This window comes from Aptenodytes forsteri, unplaced genomic scaffold, assembly GCF_000699145.1.
Source record: "Aptenodytes forsteri isolate BGI_AS27 unplaced genomic scaffold, ASM69914v1 Scaffold50, whole genome shotgun sequence".
Classification (NCBI taxonomy): Eukaryota; Metazoa; Chordata; class Aves; order Sphenisciformes; family Spheniscidae; genus Aptenodytes; species Aptenodytes forsteri.
In genome coordinates this window covers 1,864,647-1,892,629 of record NW_008795126.1, presented here as the reverse complement: position 1 = coordinate 1,892,629, position 27,983 = coordinate 1,864,647, and the positions used below count along the sequence as shown (strand labels likewise).

General features: G+C 39.9%; 2 protein-coding genes across 4 annotated transcripts in view; one reads left to right on the top strand and one right to left on the bottom strand.

Moving 5' to 3' along the window:
* LOC103897290 (hepatocyte nuclear factor 4-beta) overlaps nt 1-5,957 on the top strand; it is a 24,321-nt gene extending 18,364 nt beyond the window's left edge. Inside the window, exons 6-10 of one of the 2 annotated variants that reach the window (XM_009277284.1) lie at nt 504-591; nt 1,419-1,571; nt 3,358-3,594; nt 4,272-4,385; nt 5,413-5,957. In XM_009277284.1, the coding sequence (XP_009275559.1) occupies nt 504-591; nt 1,419-1,571; nt 3,358-3,594; nt 4,272-4,385; nt 5,413-5,549 (729 nt within the window). In that variant the 3' untranslated portion in view covers nt 5,550-5,957. The remainder of the gene's footprint in view (nt 1-503; nt 592-1,418; nt 1,572-3,357; nt 3,595-4,271; nt 4,386-5,412) is intronic. The other variant, XM_009277285.1, reaches the window with a different exon arrangement.
* Nucleotides 5,958-10,443: 4,486 nt separating this feature from the next.
* On the bottom strand, nt 10,444-26,695 carry ZDHHC7 (zinc finger DHHC-type containing 7). Of its 2 annotated transcripts, XM_009277283.2 has the most exons (8): nt 26,610-26,695; nt 26,401-26,426; nt 23,437-23,759; nt 20,488-20,612; nt 14,762-14,858; nt 14,210-14,291; nt 12,839-12,969; nt 10,444-11,786 (listed from the first exon to the last, which is right to left on the bottom strand). In XM_009277283.2, exons 3-8 carry the CDS (start codon nt 23,740-23,742, stop codon nt 11,610-11,612), a joined length of 918 nt encoding a protein of 305 aa, XP_009275558.1. In that variant the 5' UTR covers nt 23,743-23,759; nt 26,401-26,426; nt 26,610-26,695; the 3' UTR covers nt 10,444-11,609. The 2 variants fall into 2 exon arrangements, with proteins under 2 accessions (XP_009275558.1, XP_009275557.1); XM_009277282.2 differs by lacking the exon at nt 26,401-26,426.
* Nucleotides 26,696-27,983: the final 1,288 nt, after the last annotated feature.

The window sequence follows — 27,983 nt, the reverse complement described above, 5'->3', positions numbered from 1 at the left end:
GCTAGGAAGAAAATTAACTCTATCCCAGCCAAAACCAGGACACATTAGCATATAGATCACCCTATGCAGAGCAATAAACTAGCAGGAGAGAAAGAATAATAAAGGGCAAGTGATCTATTAAAAATAAGTCAAGTAGCCAAAGACCCCAAAATATAATAGAGTTGGTCACTCCAGTCTGCACAAGGACCCAGTCAAAAAAGACTGGTTTTCCCTTTATTGGTACCTGATCGTTGAATATAAAAGCCATTTATTTCCTAAGAACTCAAATTACTCAAGTCCCTTTGCTCTTTCAGTTGAAAACAACTTTAAATTTTGCCATGAATGAAGCACTTCTGAAAAGTGAAGATATACTAATAGTTTCTAGCTCTTAATAATACTTTATCTGTAGCTCTGACAGACCTAAACAAACACCAAATTCAGCTTAATCTAAACAGCAACAGCTCACCGTTCTGTTCTCTGCTTTTCAAACGTAATATAATTTCTTTCTTCTGTGCCACCTCCAGGTTGCCTTGCTCAGAGCCCACGCAGGGGAACACCTGCTCCTCGGGGTAGCCAAGCGGTCCATACCGTACACCGATTTTCTGTTATTAGGTAAAGTAGGGAAATTCACTCCTGCTTTTATAATTCGCGCACCCGAGTCATTGCCAAGTACCCTGCCTGCCTGAAATTCCCTCTGGACTCCCGGGCATGGTCTGCAAATCTGGCTCGAGACTAAGTGCTTGAGAAGGTCTCTGGAGAAGTGTGAAAAGGAGCAAGCAAATTGACTGGGACTTTTACAACTGTTCCCTTACTGCGTTGAAATTGTGGATGAGAAAAACCCCAATATTTAAATGGCATCTCAAACTGCGTTGCGTAACTGTAACTTGTTTTTGTAACTGAAATTGCCAGGACACAGGCAATGAGGTATTTGGGTATCGGTGCTTAAAAACTTAGTAGAAAGGTCTATCAAAAATTACAGTGCAAACAGGTATTTCCTTTTCATGTAGCTCTCTGCCACCAAAAACACAGGCAGGATTATTCTTGGTAAAATGAGAATACTGACCTTGAAAGCCACATATTAAAGAAAAGAGGGAGGGAGAACTTTGTTTAAAAAAAACCACACCAAAAATAAAGATGCAACACCACTTGCAAACAGATGCTAGCTATAACAGAGGGTAAACCAGAGCAGAACGTGGAGCAGGCTTTGTGTACAGTGTGGGTGCACCGACATGTGCGAATGAGATCATTAAGGACCAAAGAATGAAATCCATGGCTTGCTTCTCAATTGTGAATCTGAGTATCAAGCTGCACACTGGAAATCTGTTGCACATGGGCACTGGGACTGCCTGGCAACATGCCTTGGGGTAACTTCTGGATGAGACCTTGTCCGCAGAGCCAAAGCAAAAAAATCTGATGCTGAATTTCTCTTGTCTCCCCAGGGAATGACTTCATCATCCCAATGCACTGTCCAGAACTGGAAATCGCTCGTGTGGCCACCAGAATCTTGGACGAGTTGGTGAAGCCCTTGCGGGACATCCAGATTGATGACAATGAGTACGCTTGCCTTAAAGCCATCATCTTCTTTGACCCAGGTAAGCTTCCTTCCTGATTGCCAGGCACGGGGCTTGAAAAGGAGTTGCGGGCTCTCCACTAACCAGGAAAACCCCTTGGCAGCAGCTCTGCATTTCACTCTGCCTCTGCAGTAATAAGTAATACTTAGTAGAGCAGCAAGGACACGTTAGGAGTGACCTATTCCTGAACACTTTACTATTTAGCAAGTATTAACTCCAGCCAGACCGATGTGCAAGACTCTGCAGACCCTAGAGGAGTTTTGCTGCTTCTGTAGCTTGGCTTCAGGAAAGCCCATCAGTCTGAAATGAAGGAGATGACTATTAAGGACATATATGCCTATAGTGAATTATGCATAAGGGAAGTGAGTCAACTGAGCAGCAGCGTAGAGCATCCATCAGAGTTCAGAAAGCAGCATTAAAAACCACAGAGAGCTGGACCGTTCAGAGTACCCAGAAATATCAAGGACGTCTGTTAATGGATCTTGCTGGCAGCCAGTGCCGACCGAGGGCAGGGCTGATCCGTGCAGGATGGAGAACAGGGAAACACACAGAGGCAAACAAAAGCTTGTTTTGAACCTTTTGCTGTATTCTCATTCCACAAACATGGGGGTTTCTGTCTCAGCCCAGGTTCCCCCCAAACGCTCCTGTTTCTACGTGCCTACAGCACACGCACAGCCCCCCCCTCGGTACCAAACTCGAGTCCCTTTAGTGTGTATTGCCTTGTAGCTTGGAGAAGAGATGGGGGAACGATCCCAAGTCCAGAACAATGCCCTTTTGCCTTTGGCATCTATTAGCATAGAGAAATCAGAGCATCTTCCATTAGTTATTTCTTGCTGCGCTCGCTGATTTGAAATCAAGATACAGGAGTTTTACAAACATCACGAACTTTGGCTCGCTAAAGAGCCTGCTGCAAATCTGAATAAGGATCGCGTTATTAAATTGAGTTTGACAAATTACCTTCTCGGCTGATCAGTATCTCAGTGCAGCTTTAGATCGTTGCAACAGCGAGGCGCTGTGATTTCATCTAAAATGAAAAAGTGTGAAGCTCTACAGCAGTGAAATTCGTTCATGCTAACAAGCAGGCGTGTCCATGGAGTTACACACTAACATACAATAATTTGTTAACCACTTTGTCTAATCTCTTGGCATGATGGTCTCTAAAATGTGGTGCGTGTCCATTCTTTGTAGACAGTGAAGGAAATGGTCCAGTGAGCCAGAAATCTCGGTTTTAGATAGCAGGAGAGGCAGGAGTGGAAAGCTGTAAATCCCGGCACTTCACCCTACCCAGAGTGCACATTTACTTGATGATTAAGCGAAACTGGACCAGCGGTCCATGAAAAACGGATCGACCACAGGTCAAAGACAGGAAATCAAGACAAGAATCTGATGCTGCAGCGGATGTATTTGCAACAGATAGGCACTAAACCTGCACGGACTTAGTGGCAGTAGTCAGGACTCAAAGTTTTCAGGGGGACATTCCAGGCCGTTTCCTTGGAAGGACAAATACAGTTCAACTTCTAAACGCTTCCTCTTCACTAATGGCAGTAGCGAAACATATCCATCTGAAGGAAGCTCTTATTTTCTTACTATTTTCCCTCAGATTCCCCTTACTGTTTCCCTATTCCATACGAGATACGAAATAGAGGCAGCCCAATGCTAATCTGTCAGATAAACTTGGAGACTGTGGGAGATAATTGTCAGAGGATCACCGGTATCTCATCCTTTTCCCTCTACAGAACCCGACTGACAGGGTAACACTTTCTGGTTGCACAGGCCAGCAATTAACCTCATTTTTTTCCCCTCCCAGACTGCAAAGGCCTGAGCGAGCCCGGGAAGGTGAAGAACATGCGCTTCCAGGTCCAAGTCAACCTGGAGGACTACATCAACGATCGCCAGTATGACTCCCGAGGCCGGTTCAGCGACATCCTCCTCCTGCTGCCCCCGCTGCAGAGCATCACCTGGCAGATGATAGAGCAAGTCCAGTTCGTGAAGCTCTTTGGCGTGGCCAGGATCGACAGCTTGCTGCAGGAGATGCTGCTGGGAGGTACGGGCCCCGCTGAGAACGGACAGCAAAGTTCTTTTACTTCAAAGCCATTACAGGGCTTCATGTCTGGGTTTGTGTCCTTCTCTGGAGGACGTATGGTAGAGAGAACTTGGTCTTGGGAGGAGGGAGGTGAAGACTCAGGTTGACTTGCAGCTTGAACAGGGGTCCTTCTCACTCCAGTCCAATCCCCAAGACATTTCTTTCCAGCTTATCTCTGAAAATCTGACCCAGGGACAGTTTTATAGAAATGGGTACACTCCGTGGTGCTTCACACCAGCGGGGCACTCGAATTTTATGCATCCTACCAAACTGACGCAGTTTGCAAGAAGACGACACATTTTTTTTTGTTAGCAATATGCGAAAGTTATAACTATATGGGAAACCCTGCTAAGAGCAGTAATTGGGACACACACACACACACACACACAGAGGCAGATGAACAGTGCAGTCAGTTGTTAGCTGAAACCCCAGCCACCCTGGGAGGTTGTCCCTAGACAGTGAGAAGGCTGAGAGCAAAGAGGACAGCGGAGCAGGAAGGAAGCAAAGACGAGCCAGGACATTAACCCCTACCCACAGAGGTCTCCCACATTCTCTGCAAAAAAAAGAGACTTGGCCCAGAGCATCTGGCTTCTCGGTAACTATGCGAAGAATGATGTCTTTTCCCACTTCCACTGCAGGAACCACCATTGATCTCCAGTACCAGTCAGGACCTCCCAACCTCAACCTGGAACCGCTGCCAGGACATGTCCTCCCAAGCAACATGAGCTCTGTGATTCACACCGCTCCAAACCGTACGTGTCCATTTTTACGCTATTAGTGTCAGCATAATGAAGGGACTGAATAGGAGAAGCAGTTAAGAAAAAGACTTTTAGGTTTATTTATGTGTTTAAGCATTACACTTGAATCAGAGTTCACAGCCCCCCTTGCTGAATTCTTTACTACGAAGTCTGGGAACGTGCTTCCAAAAGAGAAGCTGAGATTTTCACATAATAGCATGATCGAGAGGGATTTTGAGATGCTACTTAACATCACAAGGTTAAAAAAAAGAAATCAAGATTGGTGACTGTGTTTCTATGAAAGTAGGCGGCGCTGGGAAATACCACAAAGCAGCACACAGTTATTAGTGGCAGGAGTTTCCCTATGTAAAGCGTCTTGCTTGCTGTCAACCAGAACACAATATGACCTGAATATTAGACTGTCTTCAACCACCCTGGGCACTGCTGGCAGGCAATGACTATTTGTTGAGGCATTTATCCACTGTAGTAGCAAACGGACCATGCTATTAAAAACAAAAGTAGAACACAAGTTGCAATTTAACAACCGCTGCCATGTAATCACAATGTCTTGCACACACAGCCTCCTTCTGCCAGTTATGATCATCTACCTCTTGTAGCATATTTTGCTATTTCTCGGCCATATAAATGTTGCCATCGTGTATTTTAGCTGGTTTTTTTTTTTTTTTTTAAGCCACCTTGCAGTAAGGGAGATTAGAGAGATGCTGTGTTCTGTAACTGAAGTATAGAGGCCAGCAGGTTGAGGTCTCCTCTGACGAGGAAAGGAAGGATTAAAAAGCAGTTGGGGGCACTTCCCAAGTGCAAAACACTGAGAGGAGTTGGTCCGTGCCTATCAGCCCACCCTGCGCCTCATCACAAACCAGGAAGGCAGAAGAACATGCCTGAATTTGGGATGGATCCCCCTGCCCCATCCCCCAAGCTCCTGCTCCTCGGTTCATAGGATGGTTTGCTGGTTTTATTTGGGCACTGCTTTATTGAACAGCATCCAGGTCCATGTTAATTCTGTTTCTTTTCTCTCCTACAGCATCTCCTGAAACATCCCTTCCATCTCCTTCTACAAGCACAGGCAGTGAAGACTATAAACTAGGCTCTAGCGCAGGACCCAACGCCATAGCGCAGCTCTTGCCTCAGACAGTGATACCCAAGCAGGAGATTTTATAGGGAGAGGTGGAAGGAGAAGCTGGGAGCAATGTGGAAACCGTGCTGAAAGTGAAACGGGCCCTTTCTCTTTGCAGAGGCAAAGCACGGCAACCCCCTGCCTGTAGCCGGATCTGTCGGTCACACTCTTTCCCGTCCGTGAGTCCAGCACCAGGTACCAGACTGCAGCAGGAGCCTCCCCACTGCTCTCCCCACTGCTCATTTCACAAGTGATGGGGGTTAATGCTCTTTTCAGTAGGACCGAGACTGTAAGCTCTTTGGAGCAGGGCTTCCGATTGCATTCGTTATCACCTAGCTCAGTGTGATCACGACCCTTTTAAAGCCTTCAGCCGCTATCTTCATAAAATCAAATGCCTTACACAGCTCCTGGTAATCATTAATGAGTACAGCGTGTCTTGAATTGTCAGTATGAAAAGTTCTATTCCCATTAAAAATTTAATTACACTCCCATTTCTCCTGCTGCATGTTAAGTTTTAGGAAGAATATCTTCATAACCCTTAGCACCCCAATGCTTTCTTATTCCACACAGATGGGTCTTGTTCCACGTAGACCAGCTAACATTTAATGTTGGTCAGTTATTATTTGTGATCAGGAATGCCAACATTTGGTTATTTTCCATAATTTCCAGTATGTCTAGGGTCCAGTTGTGAGTCGTTTGATGCATCCTCTACTTTGTGTGCCCATCTAACGCAGCTCCAAGACGGCAGCAAGGATCTCTGCGTCAGACTGTGGCTGCTGGGTCTGGTAAAACCCACAAGTGGCAGGAAGCTCAAGAAGCTGTTGACTTACCAAATCACTGCTTTGTATCTTCTGCAAACGTATTTGGAAGAAGCAACAGTCCTAACAAAAATGCCAAAAAAACCTTTTCCTGGTACACAGATACAATTTTGCTGTAGTTTTATCTATCTTTGTAATGTCTGCAACCTAAACTTCAAAGCTCTAAATTAGCAAAAAGAGGGAGAGGCAGGTCTCCTGTGAGGCATGTATTTTAAAAAACGTTTGTAATTAAAACATAAGGTGCTTCTACACTTAATGTAAAACTTCATAGGCAGGAGGTGACCAACTATTAACCATGTTACAACTATTTAAAATCATCCCAATAGATGACTATACAACCTCGAACTTTTCTAAAGCGCAGTCGCTGTGGTACGGTGTTTATTTTGCATAAATTGAACCTCATTAGACAGCAGACTGCCGGCTTTCTGCAAAAGCTATGCTCATCTGCATAAAGGTCCGATGACCTCCATCGGACAGCTCTTGAGGGGTCACGGGCGGCCGTGCTGAAGAGTAGGACACAACGGAGAATTCTTAGTTCTGCCACATCGCACAAACCTCTCAACCCACGTGCGTCCCCGTCCATGGCAAAAATGAGACGGCGGTGCCCAGCTATGGCTTTGTGAGGCCTATTTCACGAACGCTCGTGCAGCACTTTGAGACCCTCGGGTGGAGGACCCCATGGACATGCAATCTCATGGACTGAAAGAGAAGCTGGGAAGAGCATCTGAACCTGCCTCAAAAGGGGAAGACTTTGTACGCAGGCTACCTTTCATTCGTGGGGGAGATTTTAGAGTTGCCGTTCTACAGCACAAGAGAGTGCTGAAAACCATTGAAGACTGGCTTGAATTTCACCTAGGATCACAATGTTTTCTTTTTCCACTGTCTCTGATGAATTTGATCTGACATTATATGCTGATAACTGATTTGAAACAGCTATATCTGGAAACCAGGTTCCACTGCAAGCATTCCTGCTGCACGACAGATGCAACTGTACTTATCTAACATTGCTTCCAGTTCCTCCATCATGTAGATTACATTACTTTTCTAGAAATTAAATGTACATTTATACTCATTAATGGCAAGAAAATAAATCTATGGGGGAAATAAATTCCATATTCTCATATTTCAAATGGACAGTTTGCCTTTTTTCTTTAATTCAAAGTTTTCAAGTTTCTCTATTGACATATTTCAAATGGACAGTTTGCCTTTTTTCCTTAATTCAAAACAAAGTTTTCAAGTTTCTCTATTGATTTCTCCAATGCAAATACCTTAGGGATTTTCACCTTAGGGATTTATTTTTCATAAAAAAGAATCTTCTATGGCTGCAAAGCCCAGCTTTCACTTGAGACTGATGCAATTAACAATCGAAGATATTATCAGATAGAAGACAATAAAATTGTCCCAGAAGAAGCAGTTATCAGACTCAGCCTCCAAGCGTTCAGGTGGTCTGGTGCAGGTTTACAGCAAGAATAATTCACTGTCTTACAAGGGGCCTGTATTAAGGGCCAGAATAGATTCACAGCAAAAATCTCTTTCTGGCTTCCCTATGTCAAACCCCCACTCTAAATTAAACCAATATTCTTATGCAAACATATCCAAGGTTTCTGCTTTATTGGAATCATGGTTTTGTTAACAAAGAGGTTCAAAGCCATCATTTAAAAATATTTCAGCTGTCTGGCAAGATGCCAGCTGCTTTGTCAGAACAACATGAATGGGGCACCTCAGGCGCCTTACCTATTTCTCTGCAAGTTATCCATTTCCTCGCCAATTAGAACATTTGGCTTTATTAACACTGAATCTAGGTCTTATTTTAACTTTATCCTGCACTACAGTATTAAGAGAAACTGCAGAAATATTTCAGAGGCGCAAAGTTACACTTACGTTATCAAGGAACTAAGACTGCGATTGCTTGGATGCATGCTGGCTATTTTCCAGAGCTCTGTTTGGGTACGACAAGAGTAATGTGCATTACGGTAGCATGCACGCTACTGCAATACAGTCAGAAAATACCGCGAAACCTGAATGATAGTATTTCTCCATGAAGCAATTCAGAACACCAAAAAAAATAAAAAGAATAAGTGACACAAGCAAAGAAATTTAAACAATCAATCAAGAAGCACGAATCCATATTCAACCACAAAGTACACCGCATGAATCGAACCGTTACTTTGTTCAGAGGAATAACACTTAAAAAATATACCGAACTGTAATGCTGGTGCATTTCATTTTAGCGTTATTAACAGATTCAAGAATCATTTTACAGTCCAATTTCTGTATTTCAAAACATCTTACGCCACTTTCTTTCTCCAATAGCGTTGAATGCATTCACATATTAACACAGTGCCAACAGAAAGAAGTGAGATCATAGAAACGCAACACTTCTGCACAGGACAGGCATAAAGAAGTCCATAAATGAATTTGCGCTTGTCACTGCTGCCGTCTAAGACTTCAGAAAGGGTTCATGAAACAGCCTGACATTACTGCTAGAAACTAAACAAGAAAAAGGAGGTAAATTAGCAGGATCCATCTGCAGACACATCTGTTCCATTTGGAGAGTAAACAAGCTCTTCCCTAAAATATATGTAAAGGCAGCACAGCCTAACTGTTGTGGCACACAAATGTAATCAAATCATTAACCTGCTTAAAAGTACAAGAAGCAGCAGCACAAAGTTTATACGAATATAAAGTTTATATACCCAGGAAAGGTACCAAAGTATTTTTTAGGATTGTTGCAAACGGGAAATAAACTGCTTCCAGTCTCTCCATCCTTCACTGCCTTTGTAAACCTCGTTTCCTCCTCGCCCTCACCCCTGTTGGGTCAGTTGTTGACAACTACCTGAACCGCCGCTTTCTAGGCTGCATAATTGGCTGTCTTTGTACCTGAAGCTAGAGAACTAGTGGAAAAAGTCAACATCTGCGCAGAGAAACTAGGGAGTCCAAACCTGTATTTTACACAAATTCCCTGCAGGTGCAAAGCCTGAGATACCCTGTTAAGAGTTCTGAAATCGGAAGTATTCACCGCATGTTTTCCCACTCGCCTTAGCCAAACAGGTACTAAGAAGATGAGCAGTTACACCAGAGGATGCAGAAAAGGAAACGCCAAAGAACAGCTCAGCAGTTAGCATAGCTTAAAACCCTTAGTAAGCAGAGTAGCATCTTCAATTTGGAGCACTATCATCTGTTACTGGATATACATGTACATATAAATTACAAGCCAAGGGATGCAAGACCATTACCCTGACGTTGCTGTAATCTAAATATGTGCAAATACGCACGCAGAGGTGCAAAAAAAGTGACATACAGAGCAGAAGTTAATCAACTAAGACTTCAATTCATTACTTTATTTTTTTTTTACATTAAAAAAATTACAACGTAACAAGGGTTTGAAAAGCCAAGTAAACCTGATTTCACACACGCACACACTTGCTAAGTCACAGGGTTCAACCGCTTGAAGTGATATTTTCTGATTTTCATCAGGATTTTATTAAACAATATACACATTAAGAGCCTCATGACAAAGCCAGACACATTTTTTTCCCAATCTTTAAGATGTGCAACTGAATACGCAGAGATTCTTGTGGAACTTCCAACTTTCCCCTCAGTTGCACGAGACACAGTTTTGTTCATTTGACTGCAATTTCCTTGGATGTGTCCACCTAGAAGTTGTCCAGTGTTACACATCACCTCCCCCAAGCAAAGTGAACGTATTACATAGTATTGCACAGTTTTGTTCGCAGGGCCATAGATAATAAATGGATCCCTTCGTAATTTCACCCACCCGATGGTATAAAACCTGATGAAGCTGGAATCCAGATGCCACAAACAGTTACAAAGAAATGGAGAAGCGGGTCACTGGAAAAAGAAAGTATAGCTTCTGGAGTACGTAAACTTTATAATGCAAGGTTCTTCAGCAGGTTGAACTGCTTGAGGTGGGACAGATCATCAGTGCTAATGGCAAAGCAAAAGCAAGAACAGGACAATTTTAAGGCAAGTCCCAGAACAGGGAGCTATTTACTTTCTAGGCACGATTTCAAGCTATGCATCAAGGCTCCTGCGTTATCCTTTATATTGTCGGTAATTTATAGAACAGATTAACAATACAAAAAAAATAGTCTAAATATTAAAGAATCCACTTTTAGCTGAATTTCATTACTTACAGCTTGTATTTCATCACTTGCAGATTTATAAACATTTCTTAGCACTACTGTTGTTTTTCAGGCCCACATAAAGCAGTTCTAGATCTATATTGCTCTCATTTCTTAAAAGTAGTTTTGGTTGGAAAATGGTTAAATTCAAAATAATTCCTTCTATTGCAGATCTTTCTACATTGAAGATCTGTACAAGAAAAAAAGGGGCAGAGCAAGACCTTACAAAGACAACTGTTTTCAGTCAGTTAACTCCAATCTGCAGTACATTCATTTTAATCTCACACAGGAGGATACAGTCACTGCTCCCACTTACCCCTGCACAGAGGACTAGATACAATCCTCCAACACCTACACTTCAGTTCCTCTAGAATCAATGCATTAAGAATTGGAGTTGCATATCTGAGGGCAGAAACTGGCCCACAGCCGTCAGTCAGAAGTGTTGTTTACTGAAGATTTAGAACTTACCTAAATGCCACATGAGATTAATACTGCCAAACACAAGACATGCTTTTGTGAGCCTGGGAAGACGTTTGGCAGGGGTGTAACAGTGCCTCTGATGTGTTATGCTGTTGTGTGCACCAGTCCTTTGAATCACTTGCATATGAGGAATGTGTGCCTGAAGTGGGACACGAGAGTACAGCTCTGTTTATTAGGACAAACTGAAATATAAATTAAAACCGAACAAACCACTATTCCCTGAAAACTGGATTTAGAAGGCTAGGTCTCACTTGAGATCAACTTTCACCATAATGCTCCTCCTTATGATTGACAACGGCACCTAAGTATATACTTTTTATAAAAACACACAGGTAATTCCCCAAACATTTATCAAATAAAAAGGGTTTAACAAAAATGGATAATTAATCTCATAAAATAAATTACAGTAGCATGACAACATTTGGCTTCTTTAGTGTGACCACGTGCTTTTCCTTTGTTATCTTGCTGTTAAGACCATTACTGATCCAGTTCGTGTCTCTGAAAGTTAATGAGATGTCTGTGACGATAAACGTATAAAACTGCTTGCTACAAGCAAATGTCTGGTATCAGTTTCACCTGGTCACAGATTATATGTAGACAGCCTTCTCTGGCCCCAAATAAATATTATATAGTATTCTTGCAAGTTCCAGCATAATTAGACTCAAACAGAAAACTCAGGTCCTCCTTTCTTTGCTCTCAGTAGAAGTCGCCTGATTCGAAATCCTGCAAAAGGATTGATCCACAGGAGTGAAGGCTGACCCCCAAAAACAGATTTCATTCCTTCCCAACGTAGTCTTCGCTCCCATGTTGGCTTTTCACTCTTCAGTCTTTCAATCTCCTGTATATAAACAGACATGCAGTGACACACTGTTAAGTCCAAAGTTTAAAGTCTAATAGCAATTATCAAAACTGATGACTATTTTGCATTCTTTTAATTTATAGCTAGTGAGCTGATTAATTTCTTACTCTTACTTATTTAGTAAGGAAGAAATAAGAATGGCTGATTTAGCCCTGTGGGTACAGGGCACAAGACTTAGAACATAAGATGTGTACAAGAAGATTGGTCTACCTCAAACTGAAAGACAAAGTGACCAGAAAAGCTGATGTTAAAGTAGAGGATCTGCACGCAATATACCCACACTAGAAGTTGTTTACTCACTTAACAAAACCAGACAATAAGGCTTCCAAGAAGGCTCTAGTACTGCAATTACTGAAGCTAGGCTTACCCTCCCAAATGCATTATTTTGATGATCATTTTTTGTATTTCCCACTAATGAAGGCTGGATATTTACCAATTGTTTTTCACAGTTACTCTTCAGTACAGAAGTACACTTTTAAACAGCCTCACATGAGAAAATCCTGAACAGCCACAAGATTCAAATTCCTTATGTTTCCCGTCAATTATCCGTCACAAATCCTCCTCTCAAGGCTTAAGGCTGCAGATCTAAGGGCAAGGGAGCCAACCCTCCAAACTATGGTTATACTCTAATAAAAGTGTATCAAAGTAGAGGAAAGTGTGAAGGCTTGATACAAGATAGCCAGTTCAAGTGTAAACCTGAGAAAAGCAGACATCTCTCATGACACATATCAGGAGTTTGTGATAGTTGAGAAGTGCAAGTCCAGACTGAAGTCAGAAGCTGTGCAATCTTTGTAATCGAAAACCTAATTATAAAATTTATGTCAGAAAAGCAAGTAACACAAGAACTTCTGTTAGAAAGCAAACCCCAAGAAACTATTTCAATCCTTACAACTGTAGAAAACAAAAATTATGAGCTATTTCAGATTTGGGGTTTTCTCCAAAATAAGAGCCTCCCCTCAAGCAAATAAAACAACATCTAACCACATCTTCCTAGAATAATTGTTAGAGCATACAGAAGTAGAGGTCTTTACCGTTTCGTCATTGCATATTGAGTGGATTTGGGTGCCAAACATGACTGCAGTGAAAGTGAGAAACAGAAAACCCTCAAGGCACAAGAAGATCATCAGGATCACAGTTACGGGTGGGGAGAAGTCACTGCATTCTGTGAAAACGACATGTAGTTATGAAAAAAAATTTTAAAAAAAAAAATCTATAGAGCATGTTCATACTGTGACACCCCCTCTTCAACAAACAGCAATAAAAGTTAAATATCTGACACCTGAAACAACATTTCACAATTATAACAAACTTTTAATTTCTAGCACTGCAGCAGCTTTATTTGCTGCCCAAGGAAATAAAGGATTTTAAGGAAGTAACACTTTTGGCTTCCTATACAGCACATAGTACTGCATTACTGCAATCCTGCCTCAATATTTCAAGGATATCAAATAAATGTTTGCACATGAGACGATTTAAGTACTCGGAACTGCACATATATAAAGATGAGCGCAGCTTGAAGTTTCATGCATGACAAACGCTGTAAAAACCATCACCACTGACAGCTCTGACTTGCTAGTTAATCCAGATGTTCCATTTTGCTGCGACTGCTTTAGTATTTTTTTTTTAATTCACCACACAAAGCAATCAGCTTCTGATTTACACTTACAGTCACATCTCTGGAGATCCCCTGATCAACTGATTAGCTCAATTATAGTTAAACAAAGACGAAATGGAATAGTATACAGGAAGCAGAATGTTTCAAGTAAAAAAAGGACTAAGAATCCATCCATTTAATGGAACATCCAGCAAAAACCAGTCACGTGGATTCCCCTATTGCTTCAGGTACCAGGAAGAACATATGATCAACCATCTTCTGTCAAAAGCACAAGATCTGAATGAGCTCTGGCGCACTGAACATTAAGAAATGCAAGTCAGAGCCCTAAACAAACAACTGGGACAGTTTAGGAAATTTCTTTTCTACAGGAGCCCCCCAGTTGGCTCCATAACAGAATGAGGGAGAAATTTGTTTAAGTTTCAGCTGTTGTTCACAGAACTGCGGTGTGACACACAAAGCCCAGCTGGCAGCTTCAAGTAACACAGTGCTGAGGTGGTCTGAGGACCAGCTATCTGTTTCCTTCCTATTACAGAGGTGGTAATTTTTTTACTATGTGGAAAGGGAGTGAGAATGCCCTTGACAGCCACAGCTCTTACAGTGAATGACTACGGGGCGGGCGCGGGGGAAGAGAGAGATGGGTAAACAGGTATGAAACATTTTCAGGACCTCATTTTAAAAAGATCGAAGTCCTGTAATATTTCATACATGGGACTGAAATAGGTGGAACGTTACAACTTTCCCTTAACATCTGCTAGATTATGACAGTGAAAGTTAAGTATTTGCTTACCAGTCCACTGCCCTCGGACACAGGAGAAAAACTGAAACCCACACAGTATGAGCGCATGAGCTGAAATTAGGGCTATATACATCTGGAAATAAGAGAGAGTGCTTACTTTTGACTGCTGCCAGGTAGTAAACCAGACATTCCTTTCAGCCAGCCTTCACCACTGCACAGCGAATATACTTTCCTATTTCAATTTTTAATTCAATACAATGATGTAAAAACAAATTCTAATTAAGCTTGACTCTAAAAATGTGGGCAACAATGAAAGTTTAAGGTTTACCTCCCTAAATCACAGTACCATTTCACTAATTGTTACTATATAAAACACAGCAAAATTAAGATAGTTTAAAATAACAGCACTTTACAAAACAGATTAAAATGTGTATGAGTAGAAGTATCTTCCTGCTTGGAGAATATCTTGCACAGAAGGGGGAAAAAAAACCCAACACAAAACATTTGTGTCCTTAAGCCATTAGTCACTAATAAGCACAACCAAAACTGTTATGATCAAGGTAGATTCATACTGAGATCAAGCTGCTGTTGATTTTCACTTACCGTAAACAGAACAAAAAATCTCTGATTTTTCTCCCCCACACAATTATTCACCCACGGGCAGTGGTGATCCATCTTTCGAATACATCGTTTGCAAATACTAAAGGAAAGGAAGAGAGACTTCTGTTGAGAAACAATACTTCTCATTTTAATGTAGAAACAAGGGTATCCAGTGGTCATAAGATGATGTGCTGCAATCTTTCTTGACGAACTGCAAACTGATTTTATTTGCATTTCTTTAAAGAAACTATTTGCTCACTTACAACTCAGCTTTTGGTTGTTACAAAACTGACTGTGTAGATAAGATCATCTTCACATAAGAAAAAGAGTATGAGAATCATTGCATATCCAAACACACAATCAAGTGAATACAGTAACTTGTTTTAGACACTCGTGGCACCGAACGAGCAATGCTTCAGTTCTTTCTAGATTCAGTATTAAAAAAAAACCCCTTCCCTTCTGGAGAAGCTTTTTCAGACAGAGTAATTATTTCAAATTTACAGACTTTCAAGTTGTAAATTTAGTTTGTGAATCAGGAAAAAAAAAAAGAAATTCACATCTTCAAGAGAGAAATTGTCACTCTTGAGGTTTCAACTGGCCATATAATTCTAAACATATGCAATCAAAATCTCAACTAAAGAACAGCTTACAGTGTCATGCCTCACCTCCTCAACATAAAACAAAAATATTAAAACTATAAGCAGCACACATTCTTTGCCTACCTGTTAATGAATACTTAAACACTACTGTTCTTTGCTAGTTCTGCAACTAATTGCTTAGTTTCTGCCCAGTTTTGAGTAAAGGTTATTACCAGAAAGAAAAGTAAAATATTTCAGTAAGTCCATTTTACATCTGCTAGGCCATACAGCACCAGAGGGCTCATTTCACTGATATTCAGGTCCATCTGCAGTCAAACATGAACAGTTACACAGGAGAAACAGAACAGTTGCAACATGTGTTGAAGTTCTTCCATAAATCAATAGCTTAAGAAATGCTGATGTTACCGTTAAGTCGGCAGATGAAAAACTCTCTAAGACTCTATTTGGAGTTTTAGAAAGCAGGCATTCTTTAGTGCGGCGCCGGGTGCTAGGTGGTATTCCACAAATGAAGCACACCTATGCCGAGATCACCGTTACATTTATACACAAAAATTACAATGATTGGGTAGTGATTTACATATAATTATAATATCTGTTGTGTCATTCTCTTCTGTTACTACGCTTATGCAGGGGAAGGGTCTTCACCTGGGCAAGGGTCTTCTTGACCTGTGGGTGTGTTTTTTAGTATTATAATGAAGGCAGTTCACTTCAGGATACCGTAAAAGTAAGTTTTGTTGCCAAGTTGGCCAGCTAGATATCTACCTTGCCAGGTTGTCAAAACACTCATCCTATATACAATAGAACCTAGGGGCTCTGGTTATGGTCTAGAGGGTCCAGAGAATAGGGACTTCAAGCAACACAGCCTCGGATAACAAGTAACACAGCAACCCCTACATAACGCTAACATAAAGACTAATCAAAATGTTCTTATAGTCTCTTATTCACTATCAAACACAAAATATAGAAAGATTTAATAAAAACTTATGATAATCTTCAACACTGATACTTCATTTTCCTAGCTTTGTGCTTAAGATAGCCACACACTCAAAATGTTCCAGATTTGCCTGCAGAACATCCAAAATACTAAGCATTTTCATTGCAGCAGTTACAAAGCCAAATAAGCCTAAAAAATGCAGGCACTATTATTCAAAACCCTTTGTTTTTAACGCATGCTTATTTATGTACGATATCTATGAGTGCTGCAGTGACAAGCCATGAAGTAAAGCCAGATGATTGTCGCTAGAGTGAAGAAAGGTGGGGTGGGGGTTGTGGCGGAAATCAATGCTCCAAGGCATAAAATAATTTTTAAGTCATTGCATATGCATGATTAAAAGGTAATTCAGCAAGAGGCAGAACATACTCCTGTGCAGGTTATAGGAGAGAATCCCAAATCTCTCACTGATCCTCAGAAGCTCCCTTTGCCCTCAGCTATCATAACCCAGCCCCTACATTCCCACTGCCTCTTGTTTTATGGACATTAAAGATGATTAATCCTCTGAGGCAAACTACTTTTAAATACTGCCAGTTACACGTGAAAATCCCAACACCATAACTAAACACCGCAACCATTCTCTAGTGCAGAAGAAACAGGTATCACTCCAGAGAAGGCATTCAGAAGGCTCTCCAAGAGTTTTTCATTTCACAGCCTGCTCCAAGTTCAGCCTCTCATTAATTTCCCAAGCTCTGTGGGAAGGTGAGCTAACTCCAGTCACCCCAACCATGCAAACCTCCTAACGTAACACAGAATATATACTATCACTCTAAAAAGAATATTAATATGAAGTACTGAGTAAAATCATATCCAGACTCAATGAAGCCAAACACTGGAGGATGTGAGGTGGGCAGGACACACTTTTGCTCATTCAGTATTTCTCACAAGCCCACGCAGAGCTCTCCAAGACATCAGATGTCTGGAACCCTGCCTTCATTTCTAATCTCACACCATGATTCAGCCAACACTTCCAGCCAACAAACTCGCAGCAATGCTGAAAACAACGGTCCTGCCTTCTTCCTACCCCCGTCACTTGTATTCTATTCCTTCTTTTGTCCAAGCACAGATGTTCACGTGGCAAGAGTTTGGGGAAGTCACTCCATTAGCTGCAACTGGGGTCATTTCACTGTGCATGAACACTCACGCCTCGCAAGAGGAAGGAGCAATATGGTAGTGAGAACAAGGAGCTGTGGACAAAGGAAGGTCTTCTCCAGCTTGGCACTGCTGCTGAATGCACTCAAGCAACTGCAGGTGCAATTACAGTTTTGAATGCCAAAGATAACATTCCGAAAGACACAGCTAATGGCTTAAGAGAAATTGGTCTGGATAACAGAAATTCACAGGAAGACTGATGCAAACATCTCAGTGACTTGATTCTGAATAACAGTTCCCCACATGCAAACGCAGGCACTCAGAACAGGCTAGAAATAATGACAGCTGTGCTCCTTTAGTGAAAATGAAATAGCATTCACTCAGGATAAGCCTCATTCTTCCTTATGCTGAAAATGTTAACTGCTTAGTAAAATCTCAGTTTAATGTATTTCACTGAGGCTAGATATTTAGCTGTAAATAAAGGGGTTTTGTTCTTTTTCCTATCACTAATGTGTATTATGAAAATATTTTTCTTCCTCAGAAGAACTTCTGCTGCAGTGTTGCACAACAATTTTCATAACTACATCATAAAAGCCTCTTCTGTTAATAATTTACTACTCAAACCATGCACTGTGGCTTTGAGTGTAACTATTTCCCAACAGGCACCAGCTTCAATTTCCATTTTCAAGTCTCTTCTATCAGCAAATTGCCACTTTGACTACTTGGGACTAGACCATCCTTTTAATGTCCTTGGAATGCGTTTGTAAGCCACTAAAATGTTGGCAGTATAATCAAACCTTTTTTCTATTCAGTACACTTCTGCAGTGCTAAATCTATAGCAAAGAATCAGATTCTGGTAGCTGGTCTATGCAGTATGTATTCAACATTCAAAAAATTACAGAAAAATCCTTTGTTTTACTTAAGAAAAGTTAACAGCAACTACTAGTAGCATGTACTGTATGAGTAACGGAAAGAAAGGCAATTAAACCAGCTATCCAACTGCTGAGAAAAACATGACAGCAGGCTTATGAAAGGATAGCACATACACTTTCAGGCTCTGGCTTTCTCTTTCAGATGTTCTGTGAAGCCAGTTATGCACTGTGCAAGCATTAAAATGCATCCTTTGCCCTTATGTGGAACATCTCGCAATGTATTTTACCAAGGCATAGAAAAGTAAAACAATTCACAAGACGTGCAAAGCTAGATCCCTGAACAAACGGGTTAGTGAAAACAAACCCTTTGAAAGTATCATAGATTTCTTTCGCTATAGACATTACCTATTTTTGCCCTGCTTTAACAATAAATGCCACTCAAATTCTTGCTGTAAACAATGTATTCGAAGTCCCTACTTAGCTTATTTTTATTCTTCTTCCACGAAGAAATAATAATTTTTCAATCAACGCCGCCTTATCTGGGATCACAGGCTACTGGAACATCCAAGATAACACAGTGCCTGCTGTGGATGATGGTCCAGATGTACCCACAGAGCTGCAGCAGCTCTGGGCTCTCCAATATTCCAGCTTCTTTACTCATATGTAGAGTTCAACATAAGATGTCTTCATTTAGGCCTACTTCCAAATTAGTAAATCCTATCGGGACCGAAGATGTGGGAAACACTTTACAAAGATACCTGCAAAGTCTCCGTAGGAGCCAGCCTAAATCTGAGATGAGAAAATTAGCAAGATCCAACCTACGCTCAAGCAGAGGCTCTCAGGTGTCCCTTTACCGCATCCCACGAACACAATGCCAGGACATCTGAACAGACTGCACAAAGCTGTTCTGGGATCCCCAGAGATTAACAGCTTATGTTCTGCCACAAGAAAGCAGCTGCACCACTTCCACCCCCAGGCCCGCCGAGCAATCGGTACAGCTGTGTTCTGTAACACTCTACTAGAGCTAATAAAGCCAGCCAGAACCAAACTCGTCGCACATGAAGGCAGGCCTGAGTTCTGCACCCGTGCAAAAGCTAACCTACAACACAGATAAACTAACTGAAGATAATTCTATACTTGGCTATTTATACATGAAACTTTTCCCTTCACACTCCAGCTACAAAAACCCACTCACATCTGAGAGAAGAACAAGATTTCAGTGCCAAGGCAGAGTATTTATAATGGAAATAGCTTCTCAGCCCTAACTTTCACACAGATAAGTGACATACACTGAGACATTTAATTTAGAAACCACAAATTTACAGAATAATTTGAGAGTCCTGACAAGACTTCACTCTGTTCTTTTGACGGGCACTAACTCCAAGACTTAAATTTAATATGCCACACAATTCAATACACATCACTCCTCACACCTAGAGAGAGCCACCAGAAACATTTACATATTTATGTAAGTCTTAATTATGCAGGCGTATCTATTTTCAACTCTCACACAATAAACATTACAAATGCATATCCACAGTGCCTGAAAACTCAAAAGATTGAGAATTAATTAAAAATGGATACATTTACTATCTCTTCCACAGCATGTTAAGTTCAAACTACCATCAATTCTGTCCTTATTAAAATGAATCTTCAATAAGCAGAAGTGCATTTAACCAATTATGCATACAACTTTGGGAAAATAATCTGCCAATTCACATATAACTTCAAATGACGCACTACAAAGACAAGACGACATAAATTAAAGTGATGGTTTAATCTGTATTTTCTTAATTTAAGATGGCAGGAGTCATTTCTTAAATCAGCTTCTATCAGAAATTTCCTTGAGATTCTTCCCTTTGCCCCCGCATTATCAACAGTACAGCACAATAATTAGAATGATGCACAGGAAAAAATATTCACAGATCAAAAAGCATTTAAGACACCACAGTATGAGTATTTTTAAAACCTCTTGAGTCTCTTGCTTCTTTCCCCTCATCCACATTCATTTTTGGCCACAGTATATCATATTTATAAAATACTCTGCAATGTATGAATTTGAAAGTTTACTGGATACCAAAAGAAATTTGTGGGAAAAAAATTAACACATAAATATCAGGAACATTATTCCAAGACTCAATATGCGTAACTGCTTTAAAGAAAATTATGGCATACCTGCAATGGTGTGCACGTTCAGGTTTGATACTACAGCACTTTGGACATTTGTAGATCACTTCTCCTGGTTTCAGTTGCAAATTATCCATGTATTCTTTAGTGGCATTTCCTTTGGGTACAGCCCCCTGAAATCATTTCAAGGAGAGAAAGCTTCTTAAATGGTATGAGAGCATTTAAAAATACATTTTATAGACTTCATACCAGTAATCTCAGGATAATTGCTGACATAAGTTCATTTACTCAAAGCTAGTCTGCCATAAGCCAGAATCATTTCCAAATGAATAAATTACCTCTGCCTGACCTCAAATTCAGTTTTATTTCAGCAAGACTCATCTATGGCCAAGTGTTAGCATAATTCTGATAGAATCTGCCATCACCAGCATACATAAAATGAAGAGGAAGACACATCTTTATGTGCAGATACAAGCACTACAGGTACAATATTTGCTGAGAAGTTACTCTGAATGAGCACTACTAAAAAAGATGTGCTTTCTTACAGCAGCATGTTAATTGTTGTAACGTTTGGCTATTAGGCCAAGCCATCCACGAAAGTTAAATCAGCAACAACTACTTGAAAGATGTTATTTCAACTCTCTGAATCCAAGATTTAGCCACCTGCCCCACATACACAAGTTTTTGAGAACCAACAGTCATTCTCTTTTCCTTTATACTTAAGCTTTTAGCTTGGACACTGTCACCGTGAACCGCCACTGGCTTCCTTATTCTACATCTAGTATTGTCTGCTGCCTTTTGCTACTGTGAAAGTTTGTGTAGCTACATGGTAAACAGTTGAAGGAACTGATCCAGAAGAAAAACAACCCATCAGGAAAAGAAATGATTCTTTAGTGATTAGTTCTCTGAGCTGTTCACCACAGAGCTGCATTAGCAGCTGTTTCAACGCAATGAGGAAGATGATGAACGGACAGGAAGAGTAGGCAGGATTGCTTCTGCCAGTAACAGTATTAATCTAAAGCCTTGCGAGATGGGAATCTAACTTTGGATTAGTAAGAAGAAAATAATGGAAAGTACCATTGTCACCTTGCTTATTTATAGAGCTAAAGGCATATCTGTGACAGGAAGCAACTGTGAAATAAACCGGGATGTGAAATGAAAGTGCAATGGCCTTTCTGTATCAACTCCTCCAGGCCAGCACATACTTCTCACAGGGATAGCCTTCTCCATGTTGGCTTAAATCATCTGCAACATTCTATAATTATTTCTCATTCAAAAAAAGCCCACTGGCAACGTCATCACTTTACATAGACACCTTAAGGAAATTTTTGGGACAGAATTAACAAACCAGCAGGCACTTCAGATTCAATTGCAAACCACCTTTCTACTTAGGCAGAAAGTTTTTCTTGCCTACTGCCTGGAATAACAATCTTGTGTTTGTATTGCCCGAGCCACAGCCCCAGTTCTGCCCCAGATGAACTCTTTAGCTAAGTGGTGCTTCAAACTTGAGCCAGCTGGCCTTTGCAGGGATACGAACCGAAAGAGTTTCTTAAACACTCACGTCGTATTGCTGAAGTGTTTTCTGCAATATGAATGTTCTCATTGAAGTTAATACTTTGGTGTAAACATGGTGAATTATCTCAGAGAGAACTCCTAAAGCACAAATTTACCTTGTTCCAGGTAAATTTATGCTTAGAAAACACATCTCATTCACCGATTCGCCTGTCACTAAGGACGATAACTTCAGGCCATGCTTTTAGCATTCTGCTGATAAAAATATGGTCTATTTCAAAAACATCTTTCATAGTCTCAGATGGTCACCAATTCCTTTCAATGAAAAATCTATTTTTATAGTTGTAAGAGTAAATTTAATTCACATATGTTTTAAGGCAGTTTATTCCTTTTTTCCTTCAATCTTAGTTTCTATCACCCAGTCGTGTCTTCCATTCTGGGAGTCAGCAGGAAAGGAGTGGAGAAAATCAGGCAGTGATTCATCTCAATTTCTATCATGTTTTATCCATAAAGAACAACATAGGTCTAGAAAGACACACAGTTTTATCAGGACATATTTTTAAGCAATCTATCCTTAAACCATTAACTTTCTTAGCTGTCACAGTCTGTAGAAGTCATAACATTTCATCACTGGGTGTGGGCTCAGAAGTAAATCAAAGACCTAGAAAACCATTAACTACAACACCCTGCTGTTTTTTTGAACACTCCCATAACTTCTATATACACTGTTACTGTCTCAAATATCTGGAGAAAATAGATGTTTTTCCCCTCACCCCTCTCTCCCCAGATTTATTCCCTAAAAAGAGTAATAGATTTTAGTACAAAATAAACAATTGCATCTCTTGAACTCTTGAATTCAAGAGTAAAAGTCCTAAGAAATGAGTACTTTCGAGATCTCTTACACCTGCACTGTTCCAATGCGGGTTCAACTTAAATCTCCCTCCCCACTGACTCCAAATACCTAAACACAATAATGCACGAATCATGTAGGACAGCAGTTCTTACTTTATGTCAATATGTGACTGAGGTTTTTCAGCATGTCTACCTCTAAAAGTTCTTTCATGTGCCATAAATGGAAGGGACATTTCAAATGATACAACAGGATGAAGCTACAACATCTTATGAAGTTTTGAAAACAGATCTGATGAAAAAAAAGTAAGAAAAATTAGGACAGAAAAGACTAAAGCTTTGTTAGCTTCTTCAGAACCTGGGTTAATATTTAACAAATAAACTGTATTTCTCATGAGCCTACCTCTCCCTTATAAATTAATTTTATACTGCCTGCTCCTCAAGTCAAAAATTATTTACGGATTCATTAACAGAACAATAGGAAAAGTACAGATATCATCCCTTCAACTTGAGGGTTCTGCACCTAACACTACTCTTCCTAGCAGGAGGAGACCGATACCACTTCTCCAAATTTCTCTGCAGACGATGAGCTACAGGATAGAACAATCCAACGTCAAGGAACGATCGCATACTTACTGGATCAGTTAGCATAGTTCTCAGATGCGATGACAAAGCTAGTACTGCCAAGCAGTTAAAGAGAACACCGTTGATCACAGAGTACCAAAAGTCTTTGGAAGGCAGCAACATGACAAAAGTCACTACGAAGTCTGCATAGACAACCAGAAGCCATGTCATTATAGCACAGACCATACCACAGCCATCTCGGATGAACCAAACCCTCTCTGCCATGTCGGCCTCTGAGGAAGAGGAATCGTAGCTGTCATTTTCAGCAAGAAGCGGGTGGTGCTCAACATCACGGAACCTGTGCCCTGATGACTGCATGGTTTTCTGGCCTTGCCCTGTAGGAAGCAAAGATATCATTATTATGCGTGAGGAAACTGGAAATACAGGTGGCTCTTGCTTTTTATTTCAGTAAGATAAAACCTATCCAAGTTCAAAATAGATTACTGAGTTTTTTTATTAATCAAAACCTGAACAATTCTATGACTACATAAAGATGAAATATTTCTGTAATCAAAAGATACTAATTTACAAAGTTTCATCAACAATTTTGTAAGCCATTTACTGAGTTTTATAATCCCATAACTCTTTTTTTTATTGTGCAACTTCAATGCTCGACAAACGGATTTTAGCATGGTTTCATTTCCATCTTGCTGTGCCTGTAAACCATTCTTCCCCTTTTGTTAAAAATGCAACCTCTTTCTTTTCTCTCAAACTAAAATGGCACAGTCTTCATTAAATTACAGCTCATGTCTCTCAGAAAACAGCAAATTACGGCACCAGACTGTTGACTTTTCATACTGCTCCAGCAATCCAGGGAAGAGTGGAAGGAAAAAACAGAATGGAAGTAAAGCTGTTGTAGTACGTTATTCACAACAAAAAACAGAGCAAGTTAGAAAGCAGCTAAATTTATTGACAAAAGTGCTATTATGTTGCAAAAAACCCAAACCTGTTATAAAGATGTATTGGATAACTTACAAAACGGTCTCAGATCAGACCAACTTAAGGGCAACAAATGGTAGGGGTTAAATTAGCATGGCAATGGATTACATGAACCAGATTTTCAAAGAACACATTAATTAATTTAATTTAATGAAAACCTCTTTTAGGGCTTTGTTGTTGTTACAATGTGGAACAAAAACAAGACTTGAAACCTTAATAGTTTTCATAAAACCAGAATTATTTTCCAGGTATCTCTAACAAGCAAAGATACGGAACGGCAGAACTGCAGTGCTATCAACAAACAGGAGACAAATGAAAGCTTAAACATTATGCATCAAGAATAGCCCGCTACTTTAAAAGTATACTGTATTCTAAAAATCATATTGATTCATGCTATTAAAGACCATGTCTGAGATAAACTTGAAAGCATTATATTGACTGATGACAGTCACGCAGAAGTCTCTGTTTTTCCCCCTTGTTAATGGTAGCCTGTATATGACTGGTAGGAATTACGGCACTTCTGTTTACATCCCGAGACCTTGAATATAGGATCACTTTGTTAGTCTAAAATGATCAAAGTGACCCTTACCAGGTAACGAGACTCACACTGTGATAGTTTTCAGATGAAGCTATGTATTTCTAAACCCTTTAAAAAACTCTCAGTCCTATCTACCAGGAATCAGATAAACACATTCTGCCCAGCAAATTTTTCTGATTCTTAAGCCTTAATGCTAGAACTAGGCAGGAATAATCCAGGAGACTAGAAATGAAAACAAGTATATGCAAATTGCAGTGTAGAGATCCCAGAGCAACAGTTAAAATAGCTAGCTGAGATACTCGTAGGACATGGTTAAGCGTGGGCTACATTCTCTGGTTGTGAAACAGAACAAACTGAAATACAGCTCTGGTGCTTAGATTTAGTTGCTAACAATGCAATATCACAATTTCTAGTAGTTACACTGTGTTTTCTGTCCACATGTTAGGGTTTTTCGTTGTTTTGTTTTGTGTTTTTTTTATACAACAGTCCCCTCTCTTACCAGAATGCGGCTACTAAGCCATGGATGAAAGTAGTCACATACTAGAAAAACACCTTAGAAAAGAATAAACTTTACCTCCCTTAAAAGCAATTCGAGCTTAACTTAACCTAGATAATGCCCTCTTTTCAGCCACTTTAAGTGATTCTAATCTTGCCAAATGTTTACAGTTAAAATTACAACCTGTGCCAATTAATTTCAACAGCACTTTGGGACATCAACCACCTCTTGTGGTCAAGACTTGTAAAAGAAAAGTCAAGTTTCATGAAGCCTACCTAATTAGCAGCTGGAACATGAAGATAACTAGGCAAAATCAGCTATTATTTCATCAAAAATGGGCAGATAAAACTTTTAAGAAATGTTATTGCCTAACTTTTTCTCTCTCTCAAAAAAAAAGGACCCACAAAAAAGTATGTACAATAAACTCTCAACTAAGCCTTGAAGTGTACAAAGAGCTGACAGCCAAGCAAAGTTATCACGCACACAAAATACCCAACAAATGCTCTAAGAGCCAAACTTCTTCTAAAGAGGTAAGTGGCAGCACTGCAGAATCAGTCAAATACAGAGCATTCACGTTAGTATTTTGTAAAAATATTTCTTCACTGGCAAATTCTGTTTTTGTTAACTCAAATTTTGGGTAAATTCAACCAAATTCACAATGGCAAAAGTACTAGCTTTTTCCACCCCCCCCCCAATTTTATCTTTTTGTTTTAAAAAGTCAATACATAAGTAATTTGCAACATTTTTTCAAACAAAATGACTTTTTTTTGCCCCCACCAAAGAACTGTTTAGAAACCCCAATCCTTCAAGACCTCCTGCTGCGTAGATGTTTTGAAGTGTTTGAGAGAACTCAATGAATCAAAACCAACCTCTCAATTCTGAAACTGCCTATAGAACACAAATTTAGAATTCCTTCCAGCTAAGGTGCAATACCTCAGAAGAAGAAATATACAATTATTTTTCAATCAAGGCAAGTTTTCAGCTGCTCAAATCAACAAGTTACCTTAAATCAGAACAGACATCAAGATTCTGAAAAAAAAAATAAAATCAGTATTTGTGTATGTCACGGCAAATGTGAATTTTAGATCAATTCTGCAAGCAGCTCCTTTAGCATACAAATGAAATGGCACAAAATTACTGTATTCATTTTGTTTAACTGTATTAAAAGACAACCAAGAAATTTTTTAGCACAACAGAAAAAACCCCACATACCTCACAAATGTTTGGTATGTTATTCTGACATCATGTCCTTCCTTTGGGCTATCCTAGGCTATTCACATAGTCATATCTGATGTAATCTGAAAAGACATCATCAACAAACTGATTAGTAAAGCGCTCTTGCTTCACCAGGAAAATAGTGTTAAGCACCAATAATATACTTAGCTAGTAGTACTTTGAAATACGCTGCATGTACTTACAAGCAAACAAGCTTCTGATCAAGAGGAAAACACATTTAGATTAAGCTATCAAAGAAGAAACACTGTTTAGAGTTTTTTAGTTTGAAGTAACATTATATGTCTTGTTCATTGTTTTTTAAGATGAGTTGGATATCCAGATTTTAGCATTACAAACTAACGTATCCAAAAACCTACTCATTTTTCCTGTTTGCCACTCCTGTATGACTAGGAGACAGAATATGCAAAAAATAATCTTTCTTGACTGTCTTCAGAGCTTACAGCAAGGTTTTTGGTAGCAGGTTATTAATAACAAGCATGCATGCCTAGCACTATTTTTACAATTGTAAGGTAAAATAGGAAAATAATTGTTTTAACTCTAATTATTAGACCAAGCTATGGCCAATTTAAAATAAAGAAGATACTAATTCCAGAATCTGTATATAAAATAAAATGGCCCACAACTATCCAAAGGGAATATGCTCTTAGAAAGTTCTCCTTGCTAGAATTCCACCATACAGGCAAATAATTACCATACGACTTATGATATACAAATCAGTATAAGGACTGAAATGCCAGCATAAGCCGTTCTAACCATGCTTAATTTTACAATACAAATGTTCCACGATCTTGAATCACATTCCTTCCTTTTCATAAGGACATAATACTCAAATCCAACACAGACTGTGCAAAGTAAGAGAGCATCAGTTTTAAAAGTGTAGAAGATTTCCTTTTTCATAATGAAAGAAGAAGAGGAGGAACTTATTTTATTTAGAAAACCAGGTACTTCAAAGCTTGACAATTTTAGCAGTTAACTTTTGGAAATCACCACGTGGCATTTGGAGCCAGACTGCAGCACAAAACCTTGAGTTAGATTTCTCTTTGGGGAAGAGAACAGAAGAGGTGTGGGCCTGAATTTCTGACTGGAAAAGTTAGTGACCACATGCATGCTGCACAGAAAGCGCTGCTGCACTGGTTTCTGGCAAATTAAGTTGGGACCCCTGTTCTGCACAACACCACTGACTGCCATTGCCGTTCTCTCACCCAGTGCTACTGCTGCAAACTATAACATCTGCCTGGCAATTAAATCCCCAATACGTGATCAAGGAAGATTTTCTTGCTTTGTTTTATATAGTACAGGATAAAATGACTAGCTTGGAGTAGGAATTTCAAATTTGTGTCGATTAAAGTT

Bases quoted from the DNA above. Each gene is read 5' to 3' on its own strand.
- ZDHHC7 (XM_009277283.2), bottom strand. From the start codon at position 23,742: ATGCAGTCATCAGGGCACAGGTTCCGTGATGTTGAGCACCACCCGCTT. The intron at 20,613-23,436 runs GTAAGTATGCGA...AAATGATTTCAG, and splicing joins GAACTATGCTAACTGATCCA to GGGGCTGTACCCAAAGGAAA. The intron at 11,787-12,838 runs GTAAAGACCTCT...GTTTATATACAG, and splicing joins CAATATGCAATGACGAAACG to GAGATTGAAAGACTGAAGAG.